This window comes from Oryctolagus cuniculus, chromosome 9, assembly GCF_051225735.1.
Source record: "Oryctolagus cuniculus isolate XC-2025 breed Fujian yellow rabbit chromosome 9, ASM5122573v1, whole genome shotgun sequence".
Lineage (NCBI taxonomy): Eukaryota > Metazoa > Chordata > Mammalia > Lagomorpha > Leporidae > Oryctolagus > Oryctolagus cuniculus.
In genome coordinates, this window is record NC_142875.1 from 35319315 (window position 1) to 35345302 (window position 25988).

Here is a 25988-nt window from a genome sequence, read left to right on the forward strand (position 1 = left end):
CCTTTGGGTTGTAAGAAATTGACTTAATTTTTTTTTTTTTTTTTTAACCTAGGGGATGTCCCACTCTTGTTCAAGCATTGCCAGGCCCTAGCACACAAGTTACTGCTGGCAGCAACCACACGGCAGTACTTTTAATGGATGGACAGGTCTTCACATTTGGAAGTTTTTCTGTAAGGAATTTTTAATACATTAATAATATTGCATTATACCATTGCCTTGTCATTTGTCTGTTTGTCTACAGTAGCTATTTTTTTTTCTGATTCCAGTGAAATTCTTATAATCATTTCATATGGATATTTCCAGCTTCCACCTTCGCCTCATACAAAATCTGAATGACAGTCTTGGGAGTAGCTTTCTTTTTTCTCTCAGTATTAGAACTTACTGAATTTAACAGCTGTCTAAGAGTTGGACTTGTTTATTTCAGATTAAAGCCCTTTAGTAGGCCTGGTTTTGTCATTTGAAGGATTATTTCTTGTCTAACTTGTAAAGATTAATTTTTCTTAACATATAGAACTATTTCTATTTTAGAGCTTTTAAAGGCTATTTTTTCTTAGATTTATTTAAAATTATACTTTCCAGTTTGCTCTGCTTTTCTTGTATCTCACTCTTCCCTTTGCTTGCTTATGACCCCGCTATCTCCTTCCTGCCCCCACCAGAGCTCAAAAAGAGTGTGAATGTTCTGAAAATCTTGGGTGGCTTGGGCATTCTAGGTTTTAAGAGAAATCTTACTGAGGCTGTGCTTGCTCATCAACCTATACCATCTCTGATGTGGGTGAACTCAGAACTCTAGAAATTGGGTCTCTGGGGTATAATTTGTGAGTTTTAAAAAAAATGTAAATGTTAACTTAAACAATTTGTTGGGAAGGAATTTCAATAATAAGTGTAGTACATTGATGACTTATATACTCTAACCAAATTTACTTATCAACAATTTGATTTGTTTGCTTTCCTTTTTTTCAAAGGATATCTTTTTAAAAAAAAATTATTTTAATTTTATAAAAAGCAGAGTTACAGAGAGAGAGAGAGAGAGAGAGAGAGCGCTCTTCTGTTCACTGGTTCACTCCCTAAATGGCACATGGCTGGGGCTGGACCAAGCTGAAGCCAGGAGCCAGGGGCTTTCTCCAGTCTCTCCTGTGGGTGGCAGGGACCCAAACACTTGGGCCACCTTCTGCTACTTTCCCAGGCACATTAGCAGGGAGCTGGATCAGAAGTAGAGCAGTTGTTGGGTCTCAAACCAACACTCATGGTGGGGGGGGAGGCGGTGCCAGCTCTGCAGGTGGTGGCTTAACCTGCTACGCCACAATGCTGGCCCCTGTTTGCTTTACTTTTTATATGTTCTTACTCTCTCCCTTTCTCTCACTCTTTTTGTGCTTATAGGAGTGTATTTACATGTGTCTGTATATATAAAATATTTTTTCTCTATATCCTCTAGGAATAGCTATATTCCAATATTTATGGTCCTTTACAACTAAATAGTTTATAATTTGTGTCTGTTGCTTGACCAAAACATTTTTTTTTTTGGTAGCACTTTTACTCCTCACACTAGAATCAAGCATTGCAATTCTGAAATATCTCTTTATTCTCCTTCAATCTATAATGTTTCCATAGCTTTTCTTCATGTACTATGGCAATGACATTTTAAAATAATATGGAACTTTTTAAGAAATAAAATGTTCCTCATTTTCAGTCTCTAATATTTCCTCATGCTTAGATTTGTGTTGTGCATACAGACAGACCAAAATACTCCAGAAGTAATGTGTTTCTCTCAGAGCATCACATCTGGAGGCATAGAATGTCCATTTACTCCTGATTGGTGATGCACATTTTGATTACCTGCTCACATGTTGTCTGATTTCTATGTTGGATAGTTAGTATCTTTTCTCCTTTGCAACTAATAAGCAATCTGCAAATTGACACTTTTAAGACACAGATTTTTCATCAGAATGTCCTGGACTTTAACATCTATTGATCATTCTTGCCTGTCCAAGTCTTTGCAGTGAGATTACATAATGATTTCTTTTTGACAACTCTAGCACCATCTCCAGAATTACCAGTAGGCACTTTACACTTGACTGTAAGAAGAGAGTCCACCTTTCTTATTTGTTTGTATTTCTGTTTATAATTGGCATTGACTGAGGTATTCATATTCCCTTTATTACTGTCCTTAATTATTTGGTTACTGAGATTGTATCAGTTCTGACCATTGAGAGTACTTGCTGGCTTCTGTGTTTTTGCGATGAGCTCCTTCATTTTTTTGAGTGCTTATCTTTCTTTCTGGCTTAACAAAGTATTTGAGGCTCATCTTATACAGGTGCTGTATTGTCCTGAAATCAGCCATATCACAAAGAACCCTGCTTCTTTTGGTGGGAAACAGAATTAGATACCAACTGACAGTAGATATGTTCATTGCTACAGGGTGTCTTTGTAGCCCCAGCACACATGTATGTGCATAAAATGTACATATATACATATAGTGCATAAAGTCTAAATATATGTATACTTCAGAAATCTCAAGCCTGCACCAATACCTCCAGTTCCAATCCTTTCTCACAGTACTCTTTCTTACCATGTTCTATTTTATATTTATGTCCCTTTTTCCACATAAGAATCCTGGCTCTCAGCAGTATCAATACATTTATTTCTCATTCTTTCAGTCATAAAGTGTGTCTTATACTTTGTATACTAATACAAAACAACAAACTCTCTAAAAAGGGTCCAGAATTTGTTTATCTTGGATTTGCCTTCTTCCCGCTTGTATACCAAGATTGAAGGCATATAAGTCAAACTCTGTGTTTGTAAATTGCTTGGATTCCACAGTGTGATTCCTTTGGAATGGAGTTGGGTTCATTTGCTTCAGTTTGCTTTTAATTTTTTTTATTTTTTTTAATTTTTTTTTAAAATTTTTTGACAGGCAGAGTGGACAGTGAGAGAGAGAGACAGAGAGAAAGGTCTTCCTTTTGCCGTTGGTTCACCCTCCAATGGCCGCCGTGGCTGGTGTGCTGCGGCCAGCGCACCGCGCTGATCCGATGGCAGGAGCCAGGTGCTTCTCCTGGTCTCCCGTTGGGTGCAGGGCCCAAGTACGTGGGCCATCCTCCACTGCACTCCCAGGCCATATCAGAGAGCTGGCCTGGAAGAGGGGCAACCGGGACAGAATCCGGTGCCCCAACCGGGACTAGAACCCGGTGTGCCGGCGCCTAGTGAGCTGCGGCGCCGGCCAGTTTGCTTTTAATTTAAGGGTCCCCTCTACAGTCTTTGACTTAACTTAATTTTTTGAACATACAGAACACTAAAATGTTCCTAAAAGTTAGGTTACAGAAAAGCAGTATGCCCAGAAGTGTCTCTCCTTTCCATGTCCCCGGCATCCCTACTTCTCCACGCTGCACTCACAAGTGATGACTATCTTTATCATAGTGTATTTTCTTGTGTTTCTACTTGTAAAGAAGCATAAGTGATTATGGGCACACACATACTCACTATTTTAAATACAACTATAGAATTATTTCTCTTTTGCTTTTTGAAAGGTAATATTCTACATATGCTCTTTTGCCCTTTGCTCTTTGCACTTTAATATATCCCCTAGAAATTACTTCGTCAGTTCAGAGATATCATCCTTGCTCTTTTTTTTTAACCGCTACACAGTGCTCCATTGTTAGTATATTCTGTAGTTTATTCAATCACTGTCTTAAAATTAGAAATTTGAGTACTCTCCTGAATTTTGCAGTGATAATAATGAATATCGTTGGAGATCTATCTTTGAGATAAATTCCTAGAAGTAAGATTGTGGGTTGAAAGTTAAGGCCTGTGTGTCATGTTGAGATGTTGACAGTTCACCTCTTGTTTGCATTTGCACCAGCAGTGTATGAGAGTTCCTGTTTGCAACACCTGTATGAGAGTACGGTGTTGCCAATAGAATGTGTTGTCACTTCTTCTACTTTGTGCCACCCTGATAGATAAGAAATGATCAGGCCTATAGTTGGTGCTATGAATGTTCAATTCCATACCCATGTTTAGTATTTTGGCATTAAGAATTGGATTTCTCTCTGGGGACATGGTCTTGCCTGTGCATTTTCTAAGTCCTCCATACGCCTCTATTCTCCTTGTCTCCCCTTCTTAAGCCTCTCCAAAAGCTCAGGCTTGCCATGGCAGATGAGGAGAGAAAACTCTGTTGGAGTTTGTTTTCAGCCTCTGTTTACAGGTAACTTAAATATCTTGATATCCTGCTGAAGATTTGGGTTCATATGTTGATTTTTTTTGCTGTTTGTGTTGGTTCTGCATCTCTTGGTAGGGAGAGATATGAGTGGTAAGTTTTGAAATTAGTTGATTATTGTCCTCTAGCCCCAGAAATCTACAGCAGTTGTAAGCTTATATGAATTTAACTATGCTTATTTCTGAGCACACACTGAGTCTCTATGGGGCTATCCAGGCACCTTATCATATTTTTGAACTACTTTTCTTCATGTTGATTGATTGATAGTAAGGAAATATGTACTGTTATTTATTTCAGTAATCAGTGTAATTTCTTTTTCCTCTAAAAGCAAACTATATCCTAGAATGTGATATATGTTTCTCACTGATAACATTTTTATACTCTTTTTTGGAGGAGCACAATGGGTCAGAAAATAATGATATACATTGAAAGGGGTGAAAAGAAACATTGAGTGTTTTGGCTCCTTCTAAAGTATGTGCTTTCCACTTTCCTTTCCCTGATTCGGCACAAGGATTTAAGCTCAGTTGCTTCTGCATTTAAGTGTCTGTGTTTTCTTTCTGTGATGTTGAAGGCATAATAGAACTCAATAGGAACCTGAGAGCTGGATAAGAACTTGGCTAGAGTGGGTGCCATGCTCCGGGCTCCCTTGTTTTTGGGTTTTTGCTGTTGTTGCTCATTCTGGTTGCGGAGATTCTTGTCAATAACCCCAGGTTCCATGAAGCAGCATTTTCTTCATCCTGCAGTTGTAGGAAGGGCAGTGCTATAGGGGAGAGGCCTCCAGAGCTAGGGCTGGATGAGTGTCTACTGATCCAACACCAACATACTTTTACTGTTTTTCAGCTATGGTCTTAGTAATGAGGAACATCCTATTACTTTTCAAATTAAACTGTTATGTAGCCAGGTATCTATAGGCAGTTCATACTGATTCAATGAGTTAATAGTTATTTACTGAAGACATCAGACCTTACCACTGACTTTGTTGTGTATATGAAAACATAGAAGGAGTAACTTACTAATACATCATGTGAAACTACATTATATATTTTCCTAATTGTATTCACAGTTCCAGTACTTATTATCTTGATCTTTTACCCAGATAGTCTCAGACTCTGTGAGTTCAACAGTGACTTTCCTTTGTACTTTCATCTTACAGTGTCAGAATAATTTTTAAATGAAAAATATATAATACTAATTTTTTAAAATATATTGTACATTATGCTATTCATTTAAATGTTGGTGAATACAAACTATTTGCATGTGGAAATATTTTAACTTTTTAAAAAAGTGTACTTTATGCTTTGCTGGGTATTGACTTGCCATGAATAATAGAAATTGTTTTACTTTATAAATATTTGACCCAAATTTCACATGTAGTTCATTTATTAAAAAAAAAAAACACTAAAAGTTGAGCTATTTTTGATCACTGTCTCCATAACTTTATAAAAATTATTGATTGTTTCTCCAGAAATGTTTTTAATATGGGCTTATTTAATCTTTTAGAAAGGACAACTGGGCAGACCAATTTTGGATGTGCCATACTGGAATGCAAAACCAGCTGCCATGCCTAACATCGGATCAAAATATGGAAGAAAGGCTACTTGGATAGGTGCAAGTGGGGACCAGACTTTCTTACGAATTGATGAAGCCCTTATTAATTCTCATGTACTTGCTACATCAGAGATTTTTGCCAGTAAACACATAATAGGTAAACCAAAACATACAAATGCACCCCACAACCCTTCTCTTGATTGATAATTCCCTATAATGAGACTTTTTTTTTTCTTTCTGTTTGAAGAAATTTAAAGGAAGCCTCTGAGTGTCTGTTTAGTTAAATGTGTCTTTTAGCTGAATGAATAAAATAAAAGGGAGATTTAGAAAAAAAAATTCATGAACTAGACAGTGATGGAAATGTGAGCTAAATTGTTGCGGGACAAAACTTATGTCGGAGTGAGAGGTATTTCATGTTTTTCTTCTTCATTATTTCTTGCTATATAAATGATAGAAATTAATCATTATGGTAGGTTATAATAAATCAAATCTTGCAGTTTCTTTAAGATCAAGGTATCGACCCATTACACTATGAATAATTATGTGGTTGAGTAGTATGACATAGATATGGGGAACATGTGCTGTAGATTTAGACAGCCTGATGTTTTAGACCTAATTTGGCCACTGAATTTTTTTTTTTTAAGTTACTTAACCTCTATGTCTCAGCTTCTGCTTCTGTGAAGTAGAGATAATAATTCTTCCCTTATGGGTTTTGGGAACATAGCAAGAGGTAATTTGTTTTAAAATTTTATATAAATATTTTTCTCCCAAGGCTTGGTTCCTGCTTCTATATCAGAACCCCCTCCATTCAAATGCCTTTTAATCAATAAAGTGGATGGGAGTTGTAAAACTTTTAATGATTCTGAACAAGAGGATCTACAAGGATTTGGTGTGTGTCTTGATCCTGTATATGATGTAATATGGAGGTAAGTGTATCCACATATAAGATAGAGTAGTAAACAAGTTTTGACTTGGGGTAATGTAAAACTCCTGTGCAGGCAGACTTGTTGCAAATATAAACTTTTCTGTTTAACTGAAAACTGTACTTCTGTCACAGTTATTCATGGGGTCATTTATTGTATGGTACAGTGGTTAAGATCATGCAATTCTGGCCAAATTATTACCAACTCTGTGGCAGAAATTGCACCAGAGACAATACAGAATAAATAAATGATCCTTCCACTTAGCAAAGTGTGTAACAGAATATTCTATTGAAAGATAAATATTCCTCTGGAAATTATAAAAATTCAGATAGTTAAAAGTATATAAGAGACTCAGAAAATTATATAGTATTTGGATAAAACTTATCATAGTACTTTATGCACATAATGAATATAGAGAAGATTCCTCCTTCTCAGTGTTTGCAGCTTTGGGTACTAATTGGAGGTGCACCCCACCATTTTCAGAGTGACTCATCACACGCGAAACACTTTCTCCTTTCCTCTTATGGTGCTCATTTAGCCAGCCTCTGAGAGCAGGAATTCTAGTAAGTTGCAAGTGGCATGAGTGAAAAGAAGGAGGAGAGTTTTTCTCTGTCTTTGTTCTTCTACCCATGCCTGCTTGTATTTCCATCAGCCAGTCAAGTCTAAAGTGGGCAGATTTTCTGTTAATTATGAGGCCTGTGTTCAGAGTGAAGGAAAAACATTGCTGACCAGATTCCTACCTTATTTGGGCATTGTGAAAGAAATTCTAAACGCCAGAATTGGCTTGTATTGTGCTTTCAGATTTAACTCCCCAGCAGCAGCTCTGTACAGGGAGGATTAAATAATCAAAGACTACAGGTGAATGATCCTTTAAAGTCTTTCTTATCAAGATATGAGATACCAAAGTTACAGTGGTCATAGTGCAGCAGAATTGAGGAGATGGAGAGGAGAGTAGGTGTAAAATTTTAAATTCTCTGCAATTGTTTCCTCTTTAGAAGTCAGTGTACATGATACTTAGGTACTGAAGAGTAGGATATGGTTTTAATTTAGGTGTAAGTTGAATTTTTTGGTAGTTACTATATGTTTACTTTTTGAATGAGATAAATTTGCACTAACAAAACAAAAATGAAAGTTGGCAATATGAAATTTGTGTCTGGATACATTCATTAAGTTGGAATAAAAAAATAGGAGCAAAACTTGACTTGAACTAGAGTCATTTCCCTGAGGTCTTGTTTCCCCTTTCCCTAACCCCACAAAGAAACAGCTCTCTGAGTATTTTGTTAGAAAAGAGATAAAAGAAATGGGGTAATGGCAGAGGGACATTGTGGGCTACTTATTGCTTTTATTGATGCTTTACTGTCTATTAGTCTGGTTGCACATCTACTCCATTCTTTTTATGCTTCCTTCTGGAGAATAGCATTCCATGTCCTTTACTTGTTTTTGTTATTGAATCTTTCTGGTTTGCAGGAACTCTTAAATGAACCATTTTGAATACTGTAGTTTTGTGCCATATGTGCTTGACATATTTTCTTTCAACTTGTCTTTTGACCCTAAACTTTTCAGTGGCATTTGTGTAGCATAAAAACTGACATGTAGGCTTTGGGCACAAAAAGCTAAGCTACTGCTTCGGATGCCTGCATCCCAAGTTAGAGTGTGTGGATCTAGTCTTCCCTTCACTTCTGACCCAGCATCCTATTGATGTGCCTAGGAGACAGTAAATGATGGTTAAAGTACTTGAGTTCCTGCTACCCACATGGGAGATCCAAATGCAATTCCAGTTCACATCTTTGACCTGGCCCATCCCTTGATGTTGTGGACATTTGGGGATGAACTAGCAGATGGAAAATCTCTGTCTCTCTTTCACTCTGCTATCCAAATAAATCACTAACACATCTTAGGAAAGAAAAGCTTCCTATTTATAAGTATGCATCATAATTTTAAGTGTGTAGTTACTGTATTATTTATGAAGTATTATAATCTCATGTTTAAATTGCTTTAGTTATAAGTTTAGACATGGATATAATGAACTGCATATTTTCTCTTTACACTAGTGGTACTATTTAGCTTCTCTGTATCATCAATTATATTTTAAAGATTTTTTTAAAAACCAAATTATGGGCCGGCACATGGCTCAATAGGCTAATCCTCCACCTGTGGCACCGGCACATCAGGTTCTAGTTCCGGTCGGGGCTCCGGATTCTGTCCTGGTTGCTCCTCTTCCAGGCCAGCTCTCTACTGTGGCCCGGGAGTGCAGTGGAGGATGGCCCAAGTACTTGGGCCCTGCACTCGCATGGGAGACCAGGAGAAGCACCTGGCTCCTGGCTTCGGATCAGTGCGGTGCGCCGGCCGCAGCGGCCATTGGAGGGTGAACCAACAGAAACAGGAAGACTCCTCTCCTCCTCTCTCTGTCTCTCTCCCTCTCTCTCACTGTCCACTCTGCCTGTCAAAAAAAAAAAAAAAAAAGGCAAATTATGTATCAAGGTAGTTATTGTAATTATCATATAATTATTCTCTTTTCTTGAAAGGTTTCGACCAAATACTAAAGAACTGTGGTGTTACAATGCGGTGGTTGCTGATGCCAGGCTGCCCTCTGCAACAGACATGCAGTCCAGATGTAGTATTCTAAGTCCTGAACTTGCCCTACCAACAGGATCAAGGGCTCTTACTACCCGATCTCATGCAGCTTTGCATATTCTAGGTAGGGTTACTATTTAATGTGCAGCTAATTTACATTAATATTTACAGCTTCTTAAACTTGGACTTTTTTAGAGTATTTCGATTTAGTTTCATTCTGTCGTGTTTGTTAAACTATACTGATATAATATACAAAATCTGTCAAATCCTTTTCAAGGCTCATCCTAGAGAAAACGACACATGAGTACTACACCAGCACCTTGAATGATTTATGTATGTCCAAAATTAAGCAATCCTGAATATAATTTTCCAAATAGGCATATTCCTAAGAAACACTATTTTTACTTAATTTGAATGTATAAACTTTCAGAGATTAAAAACCAAATAATCAGGGGCTGGTGCTGTGGCATAGCAGGTTAAAGCCCCTGCCTGCAGTGCCAGCATCCCATATGGGCACCTGTTTGTGTCCCGGCTATTCCACTTCTGATCCAGCTCTCTGTTATGGCCTGCAAAAGCAGTTGAAGATGGCCCAAGTCCTTGGACTCCTGCACCACCCATGTGGGAGACCCAGAAGAAGCTCCTGGCTCTTGGCTTTGGATCAGCACAGCTCTGGCCTTTGTACTCATCTTGGGAGTGAACCAGTGGATGGAAGACTCTGACTCACTCTCTCTCTCTCTCTCTCTCTCTCTGCCTCTTTGTAACACTGCCTTTCAAATAACTCAATAAAATCTTTAAAAAAATCAAATATTCAGATGTATAATTATAGTAATTAATTTATATATGTTATTGTAAAATAAATTCTGTAAACTTTCCAAAATTTTTTAGTACTGCTTCTGGTTCTTCTTACATAATGTGGTTTTCTATAGCACAACAACTTCACTCCTATGTAATTACTTTGAGCTATAACACTTGAAATATGTATCTTTTTCCTGTTGCTATAAATGTTCATTTATCCACATAACCATTTATGTTGTTGCTTTTAAAAATTATCTTTAAAAAGACTCATTTGTGTTGATCTAGCATTTACAATTGTGAAATGACATTCTTAAGCATTATTGCTAGATCATAAACATATTTCCTTGTTTCTCTTTTCACAAATTTCATTTTGTAATCAGTGTAAACATTCAAAACTATCATAGATCAAGGTTATTTCTTGCTAATGCTTGTTTTTAAGAATCAAAATAATCCAAAAAGTGTTGTGAAAGAAAGAACCTTCTAGGGATTCAGAGTGATTCCAACTTTTCAGAGATGTAAAATGTTGTCATACAGCATATGTACAAATATGACAATTACCTAAGTAGAGGGAAGTTTCTATTGGTAGTTAAGTATTCTTCCATGAACCAGTGTTTAAAGCTTAAAATTTGTTGAGCACATTCAGCATCTGTTTCCTAATTTTTTAATTTTCACTATAGCATTTAATATCACTACTAGTGTAAGAAAATTTCATTTCATGAATTTTATTTCTATTTGTTATTTTAGGTTGTCTTGACACCTTGGCAGCTATGCAGGACTTAAAAATGGGTGTTGCAAGTACAGAGGAGGAGACTCAAGCAGTAATGAAGGTTTATTCCAAAGAAGATTATAGCATAGTCAACAGGTTTGAAAGTATGTATACTTAAGTTTAGGGAATATGATCTTATAACTGAAGTATATATGGATATTTTAAAACACAGATTATTATCTTTATCTCTTAGGTCATGGAGGGGGCTGGGGTTACTCGGCCCATTCAGTAGAAGCTATACGTTTTAGTGCCGACACTGATATATTACTTGGTGGTCTTGGTCTCTTTGGAGGTAGAGGAGAATATACTGCTAAAATTAAGGTAAAGTTCTTTGACATTGTTGCCTTTTCTACTTGAAGATTGCTTTTGACTTAGTTTATCTCATACTTCGTTTTTTTTTTTTTTTTAATGCCACCCTTAAAAAGAGATAGAGGAATCATTGATAACATCTAATAAAATGATACTAAATAATAACTCATTAAAAATCAAAAATATTAAGAAGTAAAAGGGAATTTTAAGGTTAAAAAGGACTATTGACGCTGATGTCGATCCTTTGTGACACACCTCCTACTGATCTATCAGCAGCCATGGCTTTTTATGTAGTGACTTTCTTAGAGCCAAAGAAATGACAATGTACACGACTGTTTTGATACAGAGAGGTTCTGGTATATTTGTAAAAGGTTTTAGTATTTTTAGTGCCAAATACTTTGTAAGCAGACTTTATTTTTCACCCCAGGAGTGAGGACCAGGGATGAAATGAGAGGTAGATTGTAGGGGACATTCTTTCTGAGATGACTTCCAAACTTAAAGATCCCACCCTAGAACTCAATAGTCATGTATAAACTTCCTTCTGTTTGTCTCTACTTGAATGTTTAATAGGCATTTTAGACATGACATGTTCCAACCCATGCTTCTACTGATCTCTATAAACCTGCTATTCCCACATTCTTCTGCATGCCAGTTAACTAACCTAGAATGAAGTGAACTTTGGCCTTGCTGTTGCTTAGGCCAGAAATCTTGGTGTCATCCTGACTCCTTTCATTTATTCACACCCAGCATCTACTTTAATAGCAAACATGAAATACATTAAATTTGTTATCTTTTTATTAATAAAATCTTTTTTATTAAAAAAAAAAAAAACTAGGGATAAAAACATTGTTGACCCTACTTTCAGAATAAGTCTAGAGTCTATCCACTTCTAAAAACTGCCACTGTACCAACTTGGTCCATACCATAGCCATTCTCAAATATATTTATACAATAGCCTCCCAACTTGCATCCTGCTTCTGTCCTTAACCCATTCAGTCTGTTCTCAGTTGAATACAGCAGAGTGTTTCACTGTGATCTAGCCATGCTGAACTTGTTCACTGTTCCTCAGGCATACTAGACATGGTCTAGCCTCAGGACCTTAGTTCTTGGTATTGCCATCACTACAATTCTCTTCACTTCAGCAGCTGTGTGGCTCACTTCAGTATCACCATCAAGTCCTGACTGACTGCTATGCCCTTTGAAAATCATGAATCCTATTGCATATCACAAACTTATTTCCAGTAGCCCTCATTTTTATGGTTTGTATTGTTAACCCCATACACCCAGTTCTTAAAAGTCTACTTGACATGCAGTTTGTGTTTTAAAAATATTACTTAATGTATGCTAAACTGATCTTCTGTATATAAAGAGAATCAAAAATGAATCTTGATATGAATGGAAGGGGAGAGGGAGTGGATAAGCGGAGGGTTGCGGGTTGGAGGGACGTTATGGGGGGAAGCCATTGTAATCAATATTCTGTACTTTGGAAATTTATATTCATTAAATAAAAGTTAAAAAAAATATTTGTTGAAAATAAGCAAAGGAACCAGTTTAAGGGAATATCATTCAGGAACTTTATATCATGTTACTAATAAGGAGATTTGAAACCACTCAACTTTGTAGAATATGACTTAGAGCAAGAATAAAATAGAAAGAAGTAGTTTAATTCATCATTACTGAGGTATTCTGGCTAGCAACGGGAAATATAGTTGCATTGACAAGCGTTGGTACCAGCAGCAGGGATAATATAGTAATGGCAGAGAAATATGGGGAGATGATTTTTATAGTTTTTTTTTTTTTATTTGACTAAGTAATGAATATACCATTAATCAGAATAGGGATGGCAGGAGAAAAGAGATCAGTTAGTTTAGAACTAGTGAAGTCCAGCCGCCTGCTGAGAGTAAGTTCTGGACTAGAGACAGATTTATAAATCATTAGTATAAAATTGAAAAATTCAGACATCTAGAACAGTACCTGTCCAGTAAATTTTCTTATTTTGTCCACCTCACTTGCAATTCACCTGCTATAATTCTCCAGAGTAGTAAGTTGTTGGCCTTTTTTTTTTTTTTAACACAGGTGAGTCCATTTTTAAAAAGACTTCTTATTTTGCTTTATAATGAGTTGATTTCATAGATGTTTCCCATTTGTTATCTTCTCTTTTTTCTTTACCTGGACTCTGTGATCTTTTCATTTTTGTAAAAATTATTTCTTCCCATGCTCTTCATCTCTTCTTTTTCTGAGTCATTTTATTTGAAGTATTTTATATTACCTATTTTTTAAGGATCCTATCTTCTATTATTCCTTCTCTCTCTCTGTCTCTCTCTCTCTCTCTCTCTGTCATGTGCATGCTAGTATTTTCTTATTCTTTTTAGCTGAGTATTTTTCTAAGTGTTCTACTTGTATTATTCAATTTTGTCAAGTACCATGAAGTATTACTAACATCCTCCCCCTTTTAATGAATCAGGAAGCCAGGTCCCAGGATCTTAGAGTGAGTAATTAGTGAAGCAGGATTCTCCCGTTCAGACTTCCTTAGGCAAAATGCTTGGGTTTTGTTCGCTCAACTCCTAGTGAAATTTACTATATAGAGCTATTCAGAGCACTTATGTATATTTAGAGCATTTGATTAATAGATGAATATATAAATTTGGCTGAGATTGCTATAAATCATAAAGCAATTGTATATGGTTTCTTAATTTAAATCTGTATATTTATATATTTCACTTAATAACATTAAAAAAGCAGATACCCCTAATTTTGTACATTCTGTATGATCCAACATATATTGGACATGCAGAAAATTATACATATTATTCAGTAGACTTACATAACTGAATGGTTGAGAAAAATGTTTTTCTCCTTTCCCCAGCTGTTTGAGTTGGGTCCTGATGGAGGAGATCATGAAACTGATGGAGACCTCCTTGCAGAGACAGATGTGTTGGCTTATGACTGCGCTGCTAGGTAAATGATTTGCTCATTGTTGAATGCAACCTTTACATATTTAAATTTTAAAAAAAAAAATCAGTATAAATTAGAAAATGTAACTTAGGGGGGTTTAAATAATCTGAATATCTATATTTAAGAAATTAAATTATGTATTAGGTAAAGTAAGTATCACTTTAAACAATGCTGCATGTAAACCAATAGAATCCTTCAAATTTTATTTCAAGGGAAAAACTATTTCAACATTAAAGATGCAGTGGAAATACATATATACTTTGTGCTCCTTTCCATGCATTTCTTATAGATATCAAGTATGCCAGTGTTCTAGGGGTTGATAAAGTTTTATCACCGACAGTATCATGTATTTATGTTGTGGCAAGCCATCATGCTAAACTGTAATTCAGATCACCTATATGTGCCCTGACACAATGCCAGTAGTATATGCTTCATGACAGCACAGTTGGGAATAACCAGCTTTCTGAAATTTCTTGGGAGTTTACCAGAATGAGTGTGCTTATTTGTGAAGATTCATTAAGTAAAAGGAAGTAGATTTTATCTATGTAAACCTAAGAATTATCTCAGTACTGTTATGACAATTTAGTGATTCTAATAAGAGAATAATATGACAAGAAAAAAAATAAGCTGAACTTTGTTATAATAATAGTAACATTTACTTACCCTAGTAACTATATGAAGAAAATCTTGGGTGTATGAATAGGCTTTTTGCTAGTGACAGTGTATGTTTTCTAAAATAAGAAGGATAATAACACATTGAGAACACATTTGAGAACAAGAGTAAATCTAAGGTATATTTTTATTCTTTCTTCACTGTGTACATTAGCCATTATCATGAGATATATTTCCATAATATTTAATGTTTTATACAAATGAACATTAAGTAAAATTTCAGGAAAGCTAATAATTAATTAATTAATTTTCAACAAAGTAGAAGATGCCATTGTGACTTAATTGTAATTTTTTGTCTCTTTTTTTTATTTCTTCTCTGATTTTAATTATTTCTTTCCTCCTACCAATTTTGGTTTTGGTTTCTTGATGTTTTTCTGGGTCCTTAAGATGCATTGATAGCTCATTTATTTGATGCCTTTCTAGTTTTTTGATGTTGGCAGTAATTGCTATAAACTTCCCCTTAACACTGGTTTTACTGTACCCCATAGTTTAAATATGTTGTACTGTTATCTTCTTTAGTTTCCAGGAATTTTTCTATTTCCCTTTTGATTTCTTCTATGACACTCTTCCTTTAGGAGCATGTTGTTCACTTTCCACGTGTTGGTATATTTTTCAAAGTTTCTTTTTAATTTCTAGTTTTATTCCATTGTGGTCAGAAAAGATTTTTGTATGATTTCAATTTTTTTTTTTTTTTGGCTGAGACTTGCTTTATGACCTAGTATTGGTCCATCCTAGAGGAAATTCCATGCACTGATGAGAAGAATATTTATTCTTCAAATGTGAGATGAAATGTTCTGTAAATATCAGGTTCATTTGGTCTTTAGTGAACTTTAGCTTGGTTTCTTTGTTGATTTCCTGTCTAGTTGATCTGTTGATGAAAGTGCAGTGTTGAAGTCCCTCATTACTACTGTACTGAAGTTTTTGTTTCCCTTTAGGTCCGTTAGCATTTGTTTTAAATAGCCAGGTGCCCTGGCATTGGGTGCATAGACATTTACTATAGTCATATCTTCCTGTATAATTGATCCCTTAATCATTACATAATGCCTTTTTTTGTCTTTCCTTTGTGTTAAAGTGTATTTTGCCTGATATTAGGATGGCAACACCGGCTCAGTTTTGCTTTCTGTTAGCATGGATTATCTTTTTTCATCCTTTGACATTTCAGTCTGCATGTATCTTTGTTGGTGAGGTGTATTTCTAATAGGCAAAAAATAGATGAGTCTTGTCTTTTAATCCATTCAGGTAGTCTGTATCTTAATTGGAGAATTTAGGCTATTTACATTCAACGTTACTATTGCTAAGTAATGATTTGGTCCTACCATTGTCCCATAAATATTCCTATTGTTTGCTTTGGATTTCCTTTGTACATTGACTAGGAGATTTTCTGCCTTCACATTTTTTCATAATGATGACTATTGCTGTCTGTTTCTGAGTGTAACACATCTTTTTTTTTTTTAAGATTTTATTTTATTATTTATTTGAGAGGTAGAGTTACAGACAGTGAGAGGGAGGGAGAGAAAGGTCTTCCTTCCGCTGGTTCACTCCCCAAGTGACCGCAACAGCCGGAGCTTTGCCAATCCGAAGCCAGGAATCAGGAGGTCTTTTCTGGTGCAGGGTACCCAAATGCTTGGGCCATTTTCCACTGCTTTCCCAGGCCATAGCAGAGAGCTGGATTGGAAGAGGAGCAGCCAGGACTGGAACTGGTGCCCATATGGGATGCTGGCACCACAGGCAGAGGATTAGCCTACTGCGCCACAGCACAGGCCCCAATGTAGCACATCTTTATAAGAATCATTCGTAAGGCTGGACAAGTGGTGACAAATTTTCAGTTTCTCTTTGTTTTGGAAGGTCTTTATTTTACCTTCATTTATAAATGAGAACTTTGCTGCGTACAGTATTCTGGGTTGACAGTTTCTTTTAGTACTTGGACTATGTCTGTTCTCTCCTAGCCTGTAGGGTTTCTGGTGAGGAATCAACTATTAGTCTAATTGAGGATCCTCTGAAGGTAACCTGGCTTTTCTCTTTCACACATTTTGTAATCTTTATTTTTATGCATATGATTGCTAGTCAGAAATAGAGTATATGGTTGTATGTATAAAAAAATGATCTTTGTTTTCTTCATTTGCTTATTAACAAAACCTGAACTCTTAAGTTAGCATTTAAGATGCTCCCATATTCTGTCATAGCATGTTTTTTTGACTTTGTACCCACTGCTGTTCTTCATCTGTCTTAATGTGTTAATGTGAGAGGACATCTTGCCATTTCCAAACCCTCCTTTGTCCTTTTGTACATTTTGAGATACATTCATATTTCCCCCTTCCTTATGTGTCCTTTATTTTTCCCTTAGTCCTAGCTACAACAAATACATTCTTCCAATCCTTTACATAAAACTTTCTCATTTGCTTCTTTTCTTTAACAGATGCTCTTACTTTCATACAGATCTTTTCTCTGCCCCTCAATTAATGAATGTTGAAATGTAGTTACTCTGTGACAGGCTCAGTTCTATTTTATGTGAATTAATCCAGTCCTAACTCTATGAGCTAGACATGATTTTCACTCGAGTTTTTAGATGAAGAAACTGAGTTACTGAGAGCTTGTGGGAACTTCCACAAGGTCACCCGACTTGCAAATCACCAATCTAGGCCTTGAAACAAGGCTGCCTGACCCTAGAGCTGTTTTCTTAATGTTTTACCTCTCAAAATACTCTGACCAAGTAGACGAATGTTAAAACTAATGTTCAGGGGCCAGCATTGTGACGTAGCCAGTAACCTGCAGTGCTGTCATCCCATCTGAGCACCAGTTCAAGTCCTGGCTGCTCCGCTTCTGATCCAGTTCCTTGGGAAAGCAGTGGAAGATTGCCCAAGTGCTTGGTTTCCTGCACCTATGTGAGAGACCCAGAAGAAGCTCCTGGCATCAGACTGGCCCAGCTCCAGCCGTTGTAACCATTTGGGAGATAAACCAGTGGATGGAAAATCTCTCCGTCTCTCTCTTTTTCTCTCTCTTTCAAATAAATAAATTAATAATCTTTAAAAAAAACCCTCAAGTTCAAGTTTTCATTTTCCAGTGAAATATGCATGTTTTACATCAGTTTTTAAAATGTCTCATTTTAATAGTTTATTATATAACATTTTACTATGTTCTAGAAGTCAGGAAGACGGGGAAGAAATGTAATTCTATCATAACAAAAATAATTGTCATTTGTGTTCTTGTTCAGAGTTTTAAAAGTATTTCTTTAAAGTTGTTTGACAAGGATCTTATAATATTTTATGTTTTTGTCAATATGAATTTTTTTAAAGTTAATATATGTAGAAGGAAGCACACAGACATTGCATTGTATTTGACTGATTCATTTTTCCCAGAGAAAAATACGCAATGATGTTTGATGAACCAGTCCTCCTGCAAGCAGGGTGGTGGTATGTGGCCTGGGCTCGAGTATCAGGACCCAGCAGTGACTGTGGATCTCATGGGCAAGCTTCTATTACCACAGATGATGGGTAAGCAGAAAGGTTGAATATTACTTCAGCAACTCTCATGTCTATTTGTGGAATATTGTTTTGAAAGCTCAGGGAATTTTCAGTAGGATAAAAAGCTTGGTACAACTCGATCATAATATAACTGCTAAAGTATAGAGCAGGCCTCTGCCCTCTTGGGTTATAATACCGAGTAAGAAGACTACATCCACTTGGGGGTACTGTACCTTAGTTCAATTCCTGACTCTTTCTTTTTACTGCAGATTCCTGCTAGGGCAGACTCTGGGTTGGCAGCACTGATGGCTCAAGTAACTTGGTTCCTGCCACCCATGGGAGAGATCTAGATTGAGTTCTCCAGGCTTCAGCTGTGGCTGTAACCCAGCCCCACCATTTAAACCAACAGATGGGAGTGGGAGCTCTCTTCCTCGCTTTCCATGTGTGTGCATCCTTCTGTCTCTCTCTGCAAATAAATAATTATTTAAAAAAAAATCCTGTAACTTCATGTCAAATATAGGTCTAGATGGAGCAGGAAGATAATATGTATTTCTTATTGTTAAATTGCTTAAAAGCCTTATGACCAAATTAGAAATTATATAAAGGAAGATGACAAAGAATGATGAGTTAAGAATCATAAAAAGAAAGGCAGTTGCTCTTAAATTTTACAGTGCATATTAAAACAGTTTATAAAATGAAAAGCTTCAGTGTTATGAGATAATAATGTTTTAATAAAATATATGGAGAATTTTGCTGTTTAAAAATGACTTGTGTATACAGTGCTTTTCAACTTATAAAATACTTTTAAGTATACTGTCTCATTTGATGCCCTCAGTAAATTTGGAAGAGTAGACTGAGGAAACAAAATGATGAAATAATTTGCTGTCAGGCACATGGTTACTGTGTGGCAGAACTAAATCTGGGACCTGGACTCTTTCCATTATAATTCCCACATTCCTTATACTCTGTTTAGTATGTTCAAAAGACTATCATTACTAAGATAAATACAGTTATTTTTGAGCATGAATGATTTGAAATAGGTAGAAGTTGTATTATAATATATTTCGGTTTAATTTACCTCAAAGCAGAGCTGACAGTATAGAAACAAACTGATTTGTGAGGTGAATTCCTTATTGCTGAATGTTGTAGGGAACTGCTGTAGAAAAATTAAAGCAGTTGTGTGTAGCCTTTCACTTTCAAGAGTTTGTGCTAGAACTGAAGAGCCTGCTTTGACCCTGGACTGTGTAATTCTCAGATACTATTTGCTTAAACTTGGAATATCATTGCTCTTTGAGGCTAAAGTTTATTATGCATTTAGTTGAGCAGATTCAGCTGCCTAGTGTTTGTGGTGGAAAACTCCTGATTAAGGCCCAGCTGTCGGGCTGGGGCAAAGTAGGAGAGCTACTCTCCTAGGAGTTCCTGGTCTGAGTCAATTGCTTTTACTGATTAAGTCATTCAGAGCTGTGACATTCCTGCTTTTCTTTTGTCCTTTAAAGAATAAATCATTCTAATTAATATGAGATTCAAAAACATGTTAAATTTCTTATTTCCTTCCATGAATATTTGACCATCTCCTTTTTGTTTGTTTGTTTGTTTGTTTTTTCTTTTTAGGGTTGTTTTCCAGTTTAAGAGTTCAAAGAAGTCAAATAATGGTACAGATGTTAATGCCGGTCAGATACCTCAATTATTATACAGGTACTTAGCTCATTTATACTTAATAAATATTGCTTATTCTTTTGTTGTGGTGAGGTAGAATCATCATAAAATATGGTATGATAAGGAAGAAATTATCTGAAGCATTCATCAAGTTATTCTGGTAAACATATATTTAACAAAGTATTTAATGATCTGTTGAAGTGTTCACTAATATCTGTGTTATGCCAATGAATATTTTTATGACATTTTAGATGCCTGTTGATTTTCTTTCTAGTTTTAGAAGGTGGTAAGTTAATAAAATTTGTCCTAGAGAAATGAAATTGGGCAAGAAGAAAACTTTAAACAGGCCTGATTGACTTACTATAGTCTATGTTTCTTGTTTATCTTATGATGCAATGAATTGGAAAATTCTTACTGTTGATAATTGTCCACCTTTAATTGAAATATCAAATAATAACTTCCTTGTATGACAGTTTTTAAGAATTTCAGTTTCTTTACAGTAATTCACACATGTAGGAGGGCATACGTCTATTTCTAGATTACTACAGTAATTTTAAACTAAAGAATTCAAATAGATCTAAGTCCTCACCAAAAATGTTGTTTCCATTCTTAATTTATATAACAGAAACCCAAAGGAACTACTTTGAGAACAGTGATTGTCTACAATATCCTCTTTTTGGTTTTTAATGCAATCTATTATTTTAATATGTAGCATTATGAACATAGTAAGTTGCATTGCACTACTCCTAGTTACTACTGATTGAATAATTTTGATAGTAGCATTATTAGAGAACAACAGTTAGTTATGTTATTTGTAAGATGATATCACAGAGGCTTAAGTTATATGTAAGACTTCATAACTTCAGTTATTTATAAAGACTTTTTCTCTTCTTACTTGAGACGGTAAGTTACTTTAAATCCAAGACAAGAAAGATGGAATTTAAGGGGAGTATTCACATGACATGACTAACAACTTGTTTAACTTTAAAAATGTTTCAAGAAAACCTAAAAGATTGGCATTTTATTTGGTAATAAAAAAGTGTGTATAATTTGTTTTGGTATTGCAAAAATGTGTGCTTTAACAGAAAAAAGTCATTGGACTTTCCAATATAATTTTGTGTGTTTCCTAACTTAAGACTTCCAACAAGTGATGGCAGTGCTTCCAAAGGCAAGCAGCAAACCAGTGAACCTGTACACATTTTAAAGAGATCTTTTGCAAGAACCGTCTCAGTGGTAAGCCATTTTTTAACATTTCAGCTTTTGTATTTAGTACTCAGTTGCACTTTAAGGTTTAGAGTCTAGACGTTCTTCTAAGATTTATCTCAATATAGCTTTAGAGCTCAGGTTTAGTTTTGTATTAGCAATTGCATTCTAAACCAAAGATAATACACTCTTTAAAGAATGGAAAAATGGAGATGTTGCCTATGATTTTAGCATGTGTGCTGAGTTGGCCTTGCTATTTGTGAAATAAATGGTATTTTTTTCTATGAAATCACGTAAGAATGCATTTGCTGAAGGTGTTCCTTTACTGCTTGAGCAAAGTAGAAGAGTGACATATCTGACTAGAAAGTTTATTGAAGTGCTTTGAGCATAGCGTTGTACAGACTGTTGGTGTTATTAGTGTAGAATTGGTAGTGATCATGATGTAATTAAAAGGCCATAACATGTCTGCCCAGAACATCTAAGTTAAGTTCTTATACTTTCATTTGTTAATTTAAGATTCTTACTTAAAGTTATTCAGGTAAACTATATCAGTATAAATTTCTAATGACATAGATGGCAGAAATGATTTTTGAACTCTAAAGTGAACATGGATTTTTTTTTTTTTTTAAGATTTATTTATTTATTTGGAAGTCAGAGTTACAGAGAGGTAGAGGTAGAGAGAAGAGAGAGAAATCTTCCATCCTCTGGTTCACTCCCCAAATGGTCATAATGGCCGGAGCAGCACCTATCCAAAGCCAGGAGCCTGGAGCCTCCTCTGGGCCTCCCACATGGGTACAGAGGCCCATGGACTTGGGCCATCCTCCACTGCTTTCCCAGGCCATAGCAGAGAGCTCAATGGGAAGTGGAGCAGCCAGGACTCGAACCAGTGCCCACATGGGATGCCTGCACTACAGGCAGCATCCTTACCTGCTACGCCACAGTGTCACCCCCATGAACATGGATTACTGATGTAGCTAGAAATCTCTCATGTTGGTAAAATGCATAGAACTAATTTTTGTAATCCTGTTTTTCATTTAAACCATAAAATTAATACATGTCCCTAGTAGGAATGGGATAGAGATTAAACTATACTAAAAGTACATTAAGGTCTCTCACATCACCCAGTTATTACTATATACAAAAGTACTTCAAAACTTTTGTGGAAAAAAGGAATCAAATAATAAAATTATTTTGGTGAAAAAATTTTTTGAAATCCATGCACATATTTACAGACTCCTTATATAATAATTACTTATGTTTTGTTATATATATCCTTTCAAAATGTTTTTATATACACAGGATTTTACGTTAGTGTCTGTCTACAGTGTGCTGTATAGCATTCTTGTTTGTTTTTTTATGATACTCAATGTTTTCATCTTCTATTTAAAAATTTCCCAGGAAACATTATGCATCTTTCTCTGTAGGTACATTTGGCTCTTTCTCTATTTTTCCTGTTTGCATATTATCCCATAGAATGGTTGTATTCTCGTTTACTAGGAACTACTTTGTTTCTCACTTACTGTTACAACATTTCACTTCATGACCATCCATACACATCTCTGATGACGTATATACGTCTATGCATATTTATACTGGAGATAATTGCATTTAAATTTTGCTCTATCTCCTCAAATTGACCTTCCAGAAGAGCTACGGCAGTTTACAGCAAGTGTGCTTTGAATAACACACTACAAGAACTTTGGCTCCTTGATACCATTCCATTCTTTTAGTACTAGATAGGTTTGGTAACGGTTGATCAAAATAAGACCCTTAAAATCTGTTGTATCTTTTTCAGTGATCTCTTTTTTTCTTTGTTTGGTAATCCTTTTATAGTTATATCTAAGTAGTTTTATGGTCATTAGTTACTTGTAATAGTAATAAAAATTTTTCAAATATATATTGAAACAGTGAAGCTGTAGACTCCTTTTTGATATTATTATCATCTCTAGAGTTCTGAGACTTTGTGGAGATGGGGATAGTGAGCGCTGGGTTTTGAGTTTCATGTAGTGTCTGTCATGTCATTTGTAAAACCTGGAGAAGCTCAAACTATATGAAAAATCCACCATCCTAAATCTATTCTAGAGCTGTAAAAATCCAATAGGAATTTTTAAGCATTTTTAGTCAGTTTTTATCTTTTATTAATTTGTTTATCAAGAATTGGCTGTAGTTTGTATTATAAATTTTAATATGTAGACGTAAGTTATTTGATACTATCATTGATACCCAATAGTAAATCAATTTTTTAAAGATTTATTTATTTGAAAGGAAGAGTTACAGGGGGAGAGGGAGAGAGAGCGAGCGAGCGAGCGAGCATGGACGCGCTTCCATTTGTTAATTTACTCCCCAGATGGCCTCAATGACCGAAAATGGGCCAGACAGAAGCCAGGAGCCGGAGTCCTTCTCTTGTCTCCTACGTGGCTGCAGGGGCCCAAGCACTTGGAATATTTTCTGCTGCTTTCCCAGCCACTTTAGCACGGAGCTGCATCAGAAGTGGAGCAGTTGAGACTCAAACCAGCATCCATATGGGATGCCAGTGCTGCGGACAGAGGCTTAACCCACTACACCATAATGCCAGCCCCCAGTTTTTTTTATTTTACTTTGTTTTTTTTTTAAATAAATGACTATAAGATTTCAAGTCAACATGAATTTATAGTATTTTTCATGTTTTTCTGTTTTTATTTAATATACTAGGTAGGGTGGTAGCAAGGAAAGTTAAAAATATTAGGATACTCCAAAAAGTTCATGGAAAATGTAATTTAAAGGTAAGTTTATTTTTGTACAAACGAATTGAAATACATATATTGGTTCTTTAAAATATTAATGGGATGTGTATATTATAAAAATGTGGATTTCAAAAAATATTTTTCACCAAAATAAATTTATCTTTGATTGCATTTTTCCATGGAATTTTGAAGTAGTAGCTTCATATTTTCAAACTGGTAAATGTTTAACAGTGTTGGTTTTATGTATGGGTAATTACTTTGCTTTTTTTGTTAAACTTTGGATATTCTCTTATTAGTAAGTTAATAAATTAAGAATGTCTATTATTTGAGCTATGGAAACTTATAAAAGAAGTTTGAAACAGTTTTGATGGTACGTGTCATTATCTTTTATTTGAATCAACCTGTGGTGTCATTTGAACTAACTGTTGTATGTTTTCTCATCTTCTCGATTAGGAATGTTTTGAATCACTCTTAAGTATTCTTCACTGGAGCTGGACCACCCTAGTCTTAGGAGTTGAAGAACTTAGAGGATTAAAAGGATTTCAGTTCACAGCCACACTTCTAGATTTAGAGAGACTGCGCTTTGTGGGTACCTGTTGTCTGAGGTTATTGCGTGTCTATACCTGTGAAATTTACCCAGTGTCAGGTATGATACATTTTTTTCAGATGAGTTTAGGGAGAAAATACTTGAGACATTGAGAAAGTTTGCTTAGATATAACCAAGAGTTTGAGATCCCCAGCTATGTTCAGGCTGCTCCTAAAATAAGGGGAGAAACTCAGTTTGCTGTTGTGCTTGTGGTTTTGCTAACAAAGAATAAAATTTATTACATGTCATTATAATAAGACATTGACATTGTAGTGAGCTAAAATTAAATACTCCAGTAAAGGGTGATTTTAAGTACATTCTGTCAAGTAAGACAGCTGATTTGGATTTAAATGATGAAACCGGTTATTTTTCCATTTAGATTTAAAAAAAAATAATTTGGGGCAATATTTAATCTCTAAATTGTTTCATTTCTATATCATAAATACTTGTAATTCTTAAGCCATATAGGAGATTACTGAATTATATTGATTATTTTCATGCACATTTGGTATTTTACTTCAAGATCAATTTGCTTTTTTAATTCCCAAAGCTACAGGAAAAGCAGTTGTAGAAGAAACTAGCAAATTAGCTGAATGCATTGGAAAAACCAGAACTTTGTTAAGAAAAATTTTATCGGAAGGAGTTGACCACTGCATGGTGAAGTTGGATAATGACCCTCAGGGGTATCTGAGTCAGCCCCTGAGCCTCCTGGAGGCCGTACTTCAGGAGTGTCACAACACTTTCACTGCCTGCTTTCATTCTTTCTACCCAACTCCTGCCTTACAGTGGGCTTGCCTTTGTGATCTGCTGAACTGTTTGGATCAGGTAACTTAAGTTTGTAAAATGTTAGTTGAAAATCAGATATATTGCTTATTATTCTTAAAGAGAATAAATTGGTGTTGCTCTTCTAAATGGTAAACTAGGAGATCCGCTTGTTATATGTGACAGATAATCCCAGCTCAAAAATATGTTTTCTTCTCTACTGGCCTTATCAACCTTTTAATTATAACATTGGCAGGCACATCGTGCAGCTGCTGTTTAGAGTCTGTGAGTGATTCTGTGTTTAAGCACATATATGAGCTTGATAGCTCCAGCACAGCAGCCCCTGCTGCCCCCACATCTGCAGAAACAGGAAGGAGAGAACCTCATGTGTAGGGACAAACTAACATTCGTTTTTTCCTGAAGAAACCAGAGCCCTCATCAATGTGTAGGCACCAAATCACTGGGGTGAAAAACTGACAGCTGTAAGGAGAACTGGGCAAATTCGCATTGATAATTAGAGACTTCATTGCTCCTCTGGCAGAAATTAACAGAATTAAAGGATATTGAAGATTTGAACGGTACTATTGACTACCCTAATCCAGTTGACATTTATAAAATGTATGTACTGGGAGAACACATATTCTCTTCAAAGTGTGTCTTGGAATGTTCACCAAGACAGACCATATCCTAGGCCATAAAGTAAGCCTTAGTATGTTTTCAAAAAAGATTAAAATTAACATCTTAATCAGTATATTTTCAGACCACAGTAGTATTACTTTAGAAATCAATATCAAAAGCACCAAATGTTTAGAATGTAGACCACACTCCTAAGTAACCAGTGGATCAAA

General features: G+C 35.6%; 1 protein-coding gene across 32 annotated transcripts in view; it reads left to right on the forward strand.

The window, feature by feature from the left end:
- The window catches only part of MYCBP2 (MYC binding protein 2), a 303498-nt gene that overhangs the window by 123683 nt on the left and 153827 nt on the right, over window positions 1-25988 (forward strand). For all 32 annotated transcript variants that reach the window (XM_051850575.3, XM_051850577.3, XM_051850583.3 and 29 more), the window contains 12 exons: window positions 53-170; window positions 5708-5912; window positions 6528-6681; window positions 9204-9376; window positions 10792-10917; window positions 11007-11134; window positions 13989-14080; window positions 18106-18240; window positions 19822-19905; window positions 21003-21099; window positions 24246-24438; window positions 24929-25203. In XM_051850575.3, the coding sequence (XP_051706535.3) occupies window positions 53-170; window positions 5708-5912; window positions 6528-6681; window positions 9204-9376; window positions 10792-10917; window positions 11007-11134; window positions 13989-14080; window positions 18106-18240; window positions 19822-19905; window positions 21003-21099; window positions 24246-24438; window positions 24929-25203 (1780 nt within the window). The remainder of the gene's footprint in view (window positions 1-52; window positions 171-5707; window positions 5913-6527; window positions 6682-9203; window positions 9377-10791; window positions 10918-11006; window positions 11135-13988; window positions 14081-18105; window positions 18241-19821; window positions 19906-21002; window positions 21100-24245; window positions 24439-24928; window positions 25204-25988) is intronic.